Below are 12,073 nucleotides of genomic sequence, written 5' to 3' on the forward strand. Positions count from 1 at the left end.
GAATATAAAATAATTGCTAGCCATTAGATTATCCGCTGCGTGTATGGTTAATTAATTTACACCGTCCTGGTTACCATTGTGTTTAATCCTAACGAGGGTATTGTATGCCAGAAGAGAAAATTCATTTCCATTCATGATGCGTTTGACGATGAGTTTTCTAAATAATCACAAGGTATTCACCAACACCCGACATTACGCATAATACATAGAATATTATTAACTCGGTAGCGTTGTACGAAAATGTCACCAGAACGACAAATAACCGCCTCGGAGAAAGAACGAGGAAAGCAAAAGAACATAAATAGTGGAGTAATTACATTCGTGATTTTACTACTGCCATTAATAATTCTTCATTGCGGAAGAATACTATTTATAAACTGATCAAAATAAGTAAAATTGTTATTCTCAGGGCCAGTTCTGCGAATTGATTGCTCAATTAAAATCGTACGGTTTTAATTTTCGATTTTACGTGTTGCAAATAATCGCGACGATCTGCCCAATTACGTAACAAAAATGCCATTCAACGAGCACAGGAAACATCAATGAACAGCGAACGTTCGCGTAATTCACATTCTTTATACAAACTTTTAAATACGTACGATATTTTTTATACGTTGATAAAACAAAATAGGGAGCTTTTTACACCACCTTTGATAAGCTCGAAATGATTAAATATGGTCCCTTTCAATCGTCGATATTTTGTACATTCTAATTACTTTAAAAATTCTAATTACCGTGTAACTTTCTCAAAATCTATATTTTGCTTTTTAAACCACCTTTGATAAGCTCGAAATGATTAAATATGGTCCCTTTCAATCGTCGATATTTTGTACATTCTAATTACTTTAAAAATTGTAAATTGCCGTGTAATTTTCTCAAAATCTATAGTTTGGGTCCGAATGTTGTTCCATCGAGTGTCTCCGAAATTACGAAATTTCTTCCGCGGGACATTTCCATGAGAAACAGAAGTCGTATTAGAAAGTAAAGTTCAATTTTCCATCCGCGACACCGTTTGACGGCGTATCAGAAAATTTGCCTGTCGGGGCAGCCGGTAATCCGACTGTCGCTATCTGCTTGTCTGTTCTAACTAATACCGGGACAGAGTGGGGGTTTACGAGCAGCACTTGACACGAGGAAAGGAAAGGCGACGTGACGATGGAGGTGAAGACTGGAGGTGGCGTCAAGACCAAGCAGTTCGGGCTCCAAGGTAATATAAAGGCGTACGTCGACTTCACCTGGTTTAACTTACCTGGAACACCGAACAGCTGCGCTGTCCAGCACGGCTAGGAAGTCCGCCACTGCCACACCACTTTCTACCATCATGTAAGTCCCATTAAATCATTTAGGTGACTCTAATCGTTCCGTGATTTCGTTTCGACTCGATAAGCGTTTAAAAGTGTTGAAAGAAGCCTCTACTCGACGCAGTTAAACGTTTCGACCACTGTTTGGGTTTGTTACAAAGTTAATATGAACCTAACATACGTTGAAAGTGGTTTCAATTCGATCGAAAAGGAAGAAGAATAATAACAAGCAGGGTAATCGTAATAATACCAACTCTAATTTAATTGGTAAAAATTAACGAAGCTAATATAATGTTGAAATGTCTAAAATTTGAAGTCCGAATATGTTTATTTGATTCTACTTGCGTCGCAGCTGCTACGCAGTTGCGATTAATCGCCAGTCTGTCAACCTGTACGTCATCGTTCTGGTTTCTTTCCACTCGCGCCAAAACTTTAATTCAAATATCCAATATCGCCACAATTTTTATTTTCGATCAATGAAAAAGGCAGAAATCCAAATAAATTGGACAAAGTCTGATCAAAGTTTTGAGTTATTATTGTACACAAATAAAAATTGTGTTCCTTCTTTATCGAATATTTGTATGCCAGATTGGAATAAATATTTAACCATGAAAAGTATTTTAACGTCACCTGTAACACACCGTATTGCAAACGAACTTGATCAATTTATTATTCGCTTGCTTCGTTACAAAGAGACATTCTATTTGACGTAATTTGGATTACGTTTCAAGAACATGCGTCGAATAGTGCAACGTAACAGACCCGATATTTGTCTCATGAATATTTACTATCTGCACGGGGAACGAGAATAACTTGTATACTTTTAATAATTTTTTACACGTTTAATTTGCTCCTTTCGCGTATATGCCAAATGCACAAGATATTTTTCAGCAATTTTAAAATTACCTTTAAACCTCGTTTATTAGAATAACACATTATAATACTGAGAATCTTCACAATGCATCAAAATGGTTGCACGTAGTGCAAACGAGTTTTATCTTGTTAAATTAGATTCTACGATAAGTGGATCACATCACATCGTATTATGATGCAGATGTTGCATAAGATGGCCAGTATTAAGTTTCAACACGATCTTGAGGTTTATGTAAATCGTGACACTAAATTTCCTCGTTCGACTTCGTTAAAATTTATCGTACGCTTGGAACAAATCTTAATACCTCTTTCTAGCATCGCGAGTTGATAAGATAATTGTCCAAGAAACGATTACTAAAGAACAGAATTTGGAAGCATCGAAATAAAAACTTTGGACGACAAATAAAAGATGAAATGAAATTGTTCACAAATTATTCGAACAAAGTTTTGCCCATCTCTATTCAAGAATGAGTATCTTAAAAGTTACACATGGAAAATACATACTTAAATCGACCCCATGAATTATTTATCGTTAAAAGTTACTGACCAAATCGATCAACCAATTTGTATAGAATGTACTATTAATTCGTAAACGTTAATTTCATGGTTCGTTAAAACGTGCACGTATAAAGTGGACATACAATTAGCACAAATGATTAATGACAAATTACCAAATATCGTATAATAGATAATTACCGGTTTTTATACTTCCATTTGCACGAAAGCCTGAACAAGTTTTTGCGCAACCAGCAGATTAAGATTGTTTTTACGAACCGCGATAAAAGTTGCGGACGTAACTTCTATCTTCCGGGTCGGTTTCATCATTCGACGATGGCCTTGTCGTTCCCGCGTAACACACAGAATTCCTCCGGTAGATTAAAAAGAAGAAAAAAAATATAACGTGAAACTATTCGTATATAAACCGATGTTTATATTTAACGATGATCACGAATTCTCCGTATGGTGTTGTCATTTTGCACCGCGCAGGTGACAGAAACGTGTCGCACGTGAGATCCTCGCCTTGAAGCCCGCGAAAGTGAAAGGACTCGTGATTTTATCTTGCCGAAGTAAATGGGATTCAGGGGTTAAAAGTGCATTACGCTGGTAATTCTTGTTCTCGATATGCAATTCATTCCTGAACTTTCGTACGACCTCTTGCGACGCTTATTAATTAGATACTGGAAATAGGCACCGCGTGTTCCATTAATCATTTCTCTTTCCTTGGGAATACGTAACCGTTGGTTCTTACGAAAACGATACTTCTTTTTAGACAGCTAACGTCAAATAGAAGAAAATTTGTTGCGTCAACGTTCAAGCATTTCGTTACGATTTGAAAAACACAAAAACAGATATGGAATTAATTAAAATAGTTTAAATATGACTGTATGAATTGAAAAGTTACACGGCGTTGGATAAATAGTCGAGTTGAGTGTTTCGAGAAGAAGATGAAATTTAGGATGAATTAGCATGATTTGTAACGAATCCGTAAGACACGACTTTCTCTCGGTGCATGTAAAGTAGAAAGTTTAGGCTCGATTGGCGTGGCCGATCGCTCTTGATGGAATAAACCCTTCGTTTTGCTTTCGTCGCGCGAGCTATGCGATTAACAGACCGAGACGATCGATAGTAAATTTTTACTTGTTGCTACAAATCACTATAATATAGTACAAACGAAGAACGCGTATTGATGCACGCCCTCTTACTTTCCTGTTCCTAGAATTTGTACTACACGATTCCACGAACACATCTACTTCCGCTATACTGTTATATTTTCAGTATTACTTATGAATTCAACGACCTCCTTGATCAGCCATAAAATTGTCCGGATTAATAACAATAATACATCATTATTAGTACATATTACATGATTGTCCCAATATGGTAAAATTAAAATTAAAATAGATTTCACTTTGAATCGATTGGATATGAATAATTCTAAGGAAAATAGATTTCACCGAGAAGTGTCGTCGAAAACGAAAGCTTTTCGAGACAGAAAGACCGATCAAACGGATCGACGAGAAGAAATATAAATAGGTAGAAGGAGAACCAGACGGAGAAGTAGCCCGGAGCAGTGAAAGTCGCAAACCGGGTTGAACTTTGCCGAGAATGGTCACGCCGGTGATTTAACGCTATTCGTACGAAAAAATAAACGAGATGAAATAATAAAAATTCCCCGGACGCCTACTTGTACTCTTACGCAAGAACGAGTCGACGATTTATTTTTTTCCCCGGGACTCGCTTTAATACGAGTGCCTTGACGACCACTCCCTACGCGAGGCAAAAGTCGTTCCATGCTTTCGTCGTTAATAACAAAATTTATAGTCCGCCCGTTTCGAAACGAAGGATAAAAACCAGGAACAGGAATTTGCTGTTACAAAAGAGTTCCGATTATAAACAAAGAAGTCAACAGTTGATGAATAAAGCGATTTTACATTACCCATGATTGTGTCTATTAGCAATCAAAAACAAATTTTTAATAAAAATCGACGGGGCGCTTGAAATCTTTCGGCGGAAAAAAATTTTTTCAAATCGTTTTACAAAAATTATTTTCGGTTGCGGGGATCAATTGCAATTATTTTCGGTCAACAGGCACACCCCCGAAATCCTACCCACTTTCGAGAAAAAAATTCGAGTCTGAAGAAATTTTCAGCGAAAATAAAAACTTTCAAATCATTCTGAAAAAATTATTTTTGGATGTGGGGGCCAATTACGATCATTTTTGGTGAATAGAGATACACCCGAAATCCTACGCAGTTTCGAGAAAAAAATTCTTTACTGAAAATATGTCTGACCATACCGTTGACATGTTTCACTGAATTTTCATGAGAATCTTTAAAACATCATAACTTCTGAACGGTTTGGACGATTTCAATTTTTCAAAAGGCAAACAACGCGTATTTTAGTGGAGAATATGTAGAAATTCAAAAAATTTACGAAAAGTTGTTCCCTGACCCCGTGAAGTTAGAAAAACCCCCATAGAAATAGTCCAATTTTCAAACAGCCATAATTTCTATAATAGTAAATATATTTCAATGAAATTTTTTTTTTAAATAGAATTCATGGATACCTACAAAAAAGTACTAAACAATTTTTCCGTACAGCGTCGAACAAATTTATTAAAAATTTTTAAGAAAAATCGACATGGGGTAGGTGCTGAAATTTTTCGTGGAAATTGAAAAGTTTCAAATCATTCTGGAAAAATTATTTTCGGTTAGGGGGGGTCAATTACAATCATTTTTGGTGAATACACATACCCCCAAATTCCTACGCACTTTCGAGAAAAAAATTCTTTACCGAAAATATAATGTGTGTAAACTTTATATGTCGGATAATTTACTGTATTACGACACGGTTTATCGCGAATGCTTATCATTTCGTTGCTCGATGATATTTGCAAAAAATTACTATGAGAATAATGTTTAGTTCGATCGTCTTTTTCTATTAATAGTCGGCTATATGCGTTACGCGGAATAAATGAAGAACGAAGTGATAAGCGTTGCAAATCCATTTTATGAGTTACGAAGAGTTATCAGCGATGAGACTTAAAGCGTAGAAACGTTATGTAAATGATTACTTTGTGTAGCGAGCATTCAGGAAATGGAACGCTGACTGCATGTTGTATTATAATGGAAATGTTTCGTGTACTTACCGTATTTCTAACAAAAGAATGTTGGTTCCAGGGTGGTGTGGTCGGTGTTGTTGCTAGCAGCAGTCATTTTAACGGAGGCAGCGGTACCAGAACCGCCGACTTCCGGTATCACCACCGTCGGGTCCTTGAAATTGGCCACAGCAGCTGATTGTGCTGGTGTCGTCGCTTTTTCTGCCACCCAGGCTTCTGTAGACGTGAGTTCAAGTTTTCGATTAATTTTCGAACAAAGAACTGTCATCAGTAATTACACATTAAACATTATTCGAGTTAATTCGATCTGAAACCAAACTTCAGTTTTTAATATTTTCTTCTAAACAAACAATTCACTTCTAAACTGATAATATACTCATCTATGGAAATAATACAAAGTCAATGGTATGACAGAAGTTATTTCAAAAATAAGATCTCTTTCTAACAATTTTTCCCTCACCTTCAATAATTTGAACAAAAACCATGTAAAGGCTGTGTTTATTATCTTGAAATGAGCACCAATTAGAACAGGAATGACTTTCTCTTTTACTATCTCTTTCTAAAGACGGAGTCCTCCGCCATACAATGACTCGCGAGTTTCTTCCCATAAAAATACTCTTATTTCATAGAAGAATTGTATAATCAAGATGATAAATAGATAATGAATGAAAATAAGGATACCGTAACAACGTAATTATTATCCTGTACGTGCGCGAAGAAATTTATGGTTTCGCGACTTCATAAAAAAGTAACAAAATAGAAAATGTGGAGACGATAATGGCCTTACGTGTAACGTTTTACTATTCCATTAAGAAAATTAACGATACTCTCCAACGACAGTTTAAATACTTGGCGCACATAAATCATAAATTGAAACGTACGTATATCTACATATTCTCGATAATATTTTCAGCACTTAAAAGGCTCGTAGACTTCTTGCGTTCGAAAGTAACTGAAAGTATGCAATTTTGCCAGTCATATTTAATCGTTTCAAAATAATAAACGTATCGTGTTCCATATTTCACAGTTTTTAAAAAATGTTTATAATATTGTTTTGTTCACCAGCATGCCAGACTCGTCTTCGCTGAGACACTGGTCGACAAAGGCGTGGGCTACGTTGCCCAAACAGGAATCTTCATCACCCATTGCCCGGGCCTGTATCAATTCAGTTTCGCCGGTTATGGCAGTACCGACCTACGACTCACCCTGAAAAAGAAATTGAACGACTCCGACAGCTGGAGGCCGGTGATCAGCGTTGGTCCAGGAGGAGGCGCTAATCTGGTCCTGCTGGACGTCGAAGCTGGCGATCACCTTGCCGTTGTCGTCGAGTCCGGAAAAGTGACAGACGGTGTCTCGTTCTCCGGGTATCGAATCGCCAAGAAATAATCGACTTACCAGACAATCCATCCACGATTCCTTTCTGAGAACACCAGACCACTATTCGGAGGATCATCAACCACAAAACAGAACTTACGCAGAAAAGTTTCGCGATCAGCCGGGATCCAACGTCAACGTAAAGTTGTTCCAACGATCGTAACTTCACCAAGTTTCTAATTTACGAAGAACGCGTCCGGCTATTGTCTAAATTGTTCCAAGGCTGATTACCGATCTACCTTCCAAGATTCTATAATCATCATCGTTACCTGAAATCGACCTGATGCTGAAGAGTGCAAAATTGAAAAGTCTCAATGTTCGATCGGAATTTGCTACAATTGTGAATTCGTTATATTTTTTTATTTTTGCTTTTTTAAGATTAATCGCTCGAAACGATTGTAATCCAAGTTCGAGTTCTTAATTCGGAAGATGTTCGATCAGAGTGGTTTTTAATCTTCTCCACGAACTTAACGCTCTGTGATAGCCGTTTACCTTCGATCACTTTCTCTCACTGTCTCGTAATTTCATTGGTATCGTTGATTTTTTTAACTACAATCGCATCGGCACGAATCAATGAAAGCGCGAGACACGCTAAAACTTCTTCCATCTCAGCTAAAAAACTTCTTCTCTACTTTACCTTTCGTTTCTTCTTCACAAATATTTCGTTTGCCCCTTCGTTATACCTTCTATATTTCTATCAAGTAATTTTTACTTCATCCAAAAATACTTCCTTCTTCCTTTGTAAAAACTATACTATGCCTGTCATCTATCTTTCGATCTCTATTTCCTTACCTTTTCAATTTCTTCCCCTTATTTTCAACTGTTTTGTTTACACTGCTAACTATACAATTTTCTCAACTACCTATCAGTATTACGATCTCAAAATTTACTGAGTTTGCCATAAAATATTCTTCGAGAAAAATCTATTTTGCTTTCCACTTTCTTCCGTGACTCTTTCATGCTTCTCTTTCTTTACAAACCCTTTTTGTGTTCCTCACTTTCTCTTTTAACGCTTTAATTATCGTTACGTTACTACAACTACTCAGTCATTACTTTCTTCAGTGCTTTACTGTCTCGACAACAACCTTTCTCTAAAATTTCTATACTGCTTACTATTTCCTTGCATTGTCGAGGTATCTGAAATTTATCGTATTATTGTGTGCTCTATTTTATTTTCATTTTTAGGTGCTACTTTCCTCCCCTAATTTAAGCAATTGTTCTTCTATTTACTCAAAAAGTAATCTTTATTCTATCCTTACGTTTCCTGTGCTCTACTGTGATCTTATTGTCTTTAGAAACTACTTTTGTAAATTGATCTCCAACTGAAATTTTTCTTCTTTTTACAAAGCTCTACTCTTTCTTGTGGTTTCTCCTATTCTTCTGTATTTTCACGCTGCTATTCCTAATTTCTACTTTTCACTGTCTACTTTTCATATTTCTGCACCCTCTTTACACTTTCGTCTAGCCTCTAATGTACAAATTATTTTTCCGTTTCAAATTACGTTTTAAATCTATCCTCCTATTCTATTTTCTTCTCGATTGAGATCTTTTATAGAAATTTCAACGTTAATTTCAGACCTGCTATTTCTTTACATTTATTTCGACTGTCTATATTCAACTTTCAACTCTCTCTTTTTACTTACACCTTGCTTCTAATGTAAAAATTCTTTTGTTATTGTATATTTCCTTTCTATCGTCATAAGTTTTCACTGAAAATTTTTATTAAAATTCTTTGCTTCTCTGTTATCTCTATTTCACTTAAAATTCTGTACTTTGTTCTAAAATTCTTTTCTGGCACTATTTTTCCCTAATCTACTGTTTCTAGCTTCCAAAATTTCAATATTTTCCACGCTATCTGTATACGTGTCTTTCTCTTCCGTGCTTTTATTTTTCCCTGACTTTCTCTGATTTTTACGTTAGCCTCGCTCTAAAATTTTTTTCATTTTCTAGCTCCCCATGGCTTTTCTGTTTTTACGTTTCTGCTATTTTCAAATCACTTTATTATTTCGTTAGACATTTGTATAAATAAAATTCTCAAATTCTTTTTGTTTATTTTATGTTTCTTTTCTAGTGTTTTTGTTTCTTCTATATATTTTTACAAATGTTCTTCGTGCTGACCTATTACTCATTCTTTACGATTCTGTAAATATTGCAACTTCCTCTCTATCAACTATATCTTCAAGTTTTCTACCCTGCTTTCTATCGTTTCTAATCTCCTTTAGTTCTCTTCTTCAAACCTTTGTTGTCTTTAAAACTATAAATTAAAGAAATAGAGAGACATTTTCACTTCTTTTCCACGTCACTTTTAAAATACTTTTTTTGGTCTATTTCTTAGGAAGTCATTTATTATACAGTCCCTCTTAAAGAAGATATTTTTGTCTTTCTATTTCTTTACAAAATTCTCCTTCTACACTCAGTTTCCATACTTAAAGAAAATTTTCTCCCAAATTCTTTCTCAATCTCTATTTCTACATAAAATATTTCTTTAAAAAAATTCTCTTACTACACTCGATCCCCACTCTTACGTAAAATATATTTTTCTCACTGTTTCATAAAAATACTATTCTTCTACCTTTAATTTCTATCTAAGACATTTTCATTTTTCCATTTCTTTAAAAAAGTCTCTTCCCACGCTAGATCTTTGTATCGAACTATTCTTTGCTCTTTCTTTCACTTCTATTCCCCACTCTCCTACAATTAAAAATCTTTGTGCAAAATCTTATCAGCCACGTCCCTCCCATATTTTCTTTTCTGCCTGAAATCTTTCTTCTTTGTCCTCCAGTCAAATTACCGTGTATTTTGTACATACTCTTTTACACGCTGAGAGATACGCATCTACTACTCTTTGTACGATAACAACGAAAGTAACGCGCAGAGAAACGGAAGTGTTTCTCGTCACTTTCGATCTTGAAACCGCGTTTTCTCCTCGCTTCTCTCGCCTCTAGTCTAGTCCTTCCCACCTATCGTTACCCGATCTACGCCACAGAAAACTCTACTTCACGAAAGTACAATGTGAACATTTATCTGTGCAACTCTTTCTCACGTGCTGTGATTCTCAAGTGCTATAAGACGTTCGCGCGAAAATCCAAGACCACGCAGCGTCCATGCTGCTGTCGCTATTACTTGTCTCTGTTCTGCTAACGTCACCGTTCCACCTTTCTCGACAAAAGTAGCCAACTATTTCCTGTATCAGGGTAAACCTTTACTTTTAATTCTGTAAGTCGTGACGGTTGCATCACGGGTCTTAAATTGTCTTGCACGGCGAAAAGTAGCGAAAAATGTCTGTTTCGAAAAAAGGATAAGTAAATTTAAGACCAAGCAACCCTCACCATGATCTGTCTATCTGTTTACAATAAACGATCGGTTCTTACGTCTCTGTCTTTCTTTTTAAACATTCTACTCTGCCTATTCTCTCTACCTATCTGACGATCTATCTCTTCGCTTGTTCTCTGATATTTCACCTGGATGTCGAAACGAATTGCAAAACTCGTCTACGCCGCGTCTAATCTGCATTCGCTATCACAGCAGTTACGTTGTCGAGAAGCCTCTAATCGAATCGCAATGGCGCAAAATGTTTGTATTCAAGTGTGGAAAAAGCGTGCGCGTGGCTGCGAACAGTGCGTTTCTTTTTTTTTTTTTATTTCTCCCTCGTTTATTAAGCTTTGATTTTTTTTTGTAAAGTTTATAATAACCCTGTAAACATTACCATCGTTGTTCAATAGAAGAAAAAAAAATGATCGAAAAATCTAATAGAAGCATGAAACAAACGCGTCAGAAATTTCTTGCGTAATTCTCCTTGTCACGTTTAATCCGTATCGGTGGAATTGGTCAAATGCTGAGTTCCACGTGACCGCCTAAAACATTTTTGTAACCCTCGAGAACGGGGTGGACTTCCTCGTTCAAAAACTCCACCACCTGCTGAGGCGCTCTACCAACGAAAGTGGAGGGATCGAGGATCTTGTCCAAACTGTCGTGGATCGGCGCGAAATAAGGATCTTTCACGATCCTCTCGACTAAATCATTGTCCCTACCGTGTTGCTTCACTTCTGCGCCAGCTTCCTGGGACAGGACTCGTATTTTCTCGTGGCACACCTTTCACAAAACACATTGTAAAGTGTAAATAACTATCAACTTTACAGGTAGGTATTGCATTTCCAATATTTTTCTTAATTAATTCTAACATATTTACTGTACCAAGGACAGACTGTTTTCGTTAAAGGTAGCAAGCAATTTACTCTGTTTAATGTTTCTGATTAACACTTTCCCCTTCCCTTTATCGCGAGTCAGACTGGTTAAAGTACGAGAAGGGGTTAATAGTAATCACCTTAGAACAGATAGAATAAGACAATTTAAAGAAGATGAAGAAAATATACGTTTAAATTAATAAGGATATAAGTAATATTACGAAGTATTATGTTTGTCCAATTCTGAGCATTTTCTCCAGCTTGGTATATTTACCTGTCGGTCGCCTCCAGCCTTCACCATCGCCATTATGACGTTTTCCGCGGACATGAATGGCAATTCTTGGGCCACGTGCCTGGCAATGACTTTAGGATAAACAACGAGGCCCTCCGTGATATTCTGAAGGGTCATCAGAATCACATCTGCTGATAGAAACGCTTCTGACAAAGTGATCCTCCTGTTTGCCGAGTCATCGAGTGTCCTTTCCATCCATTGTGTCGCGAGAGTGTGCATAGCATTGTTGGCCAACGTCATTAAATGACGTGCTATACTGCAACACCTCTCGGAACGCATCGGGTTTCTTTTGTAAGGCATAGCGCTGGATCCTATTTGCGTAGTTTCGAAGGGCTCCTCGACTTCTTTCATGTTCGCCAACAGCCTAATATCGCTGCAAACCTGAAACACAGACATCACAAATGATTAGTGAGCGTTCCACGAGCCAACA

At 36.7% G+C, this 12,073-nt stretch overlaps 2 protein-coding genes across 3 annotated transcripts in view; one reads left to right on the top strand and one right to left on the bottom strand.

Moving 5' to 3' along the window:
* The first annotated feature begins 1,160 nt into the window (after positions 1-1,160).
* On the top strand, positions 1,161-9,200 carry LOC122396898. Its single transcript, XM_043395643.1, has 3 exons — positions 1,161-1,323; positions 5,855-6,017; positions 6,859-9,200. Coding segments are annotated over exons 1-3 (486 nt in total). The 5' UTR covers positions 1,161-1,321; the 3' UTR covers positions 7,180-9,200.
* A 1,589-nt stretch (positions 9,201-10,789) lies between these two features.
* LOC122396892 (adenylosuccinate lyase) overlaps positions 10,790-12,073 on the bottom strand; it is a 37,556-nt gene continuing 36,272 nt past the window's right edge. For both annotated transcript variants that reach the window (XM_043395635.1, XM_043395636.1), the window contains 2 exons: positions 11,626-12,024; positions 10,790-11,259 (listed from right to left, as the gene is read on the bottom strand). In XM_043395635.1, the coding sequence (XP_043251570.1) occupies positions 10,996-11,259; positions 11,626-12,024 (663 nt within the window). In that variant the 3' untranslated portion in view covers positions 10,790-10,995. The remainder of the gene's footprint in view (positions 11,260-11,625; positions 12,025-12,073) is intronic.

Source organism: Colletes gigas, unplaced genomic scaffold (assembly GCF_013123115.1).
Source record: "Colletes gigas isolate AHSC1104 unplaced genomic scaffold, ASM1312311v1 Colletes_gigas_Sc00008, whole genome shotgun sequence".
Taxonomy (NCBI): domain Eukaryota; kingdom Metazoa; phylum Arthropoda; class Insecta; order Hymenoptera; family Colletidae; genus Colletes; species Colletes gigas.

Bases quoted from the DNA above. Each gene is read 5' to 3' on its own strand.
- LOC122396898 (XM_043395643.1), top strand. The intron at 6,018-6,858 runs GTGAGTTCAAGT...TTTGTTCACCAG, and splicing joins CCACCCAGGCTTCTGTAGAC to CATGCCAGACTCGTCTTCGC.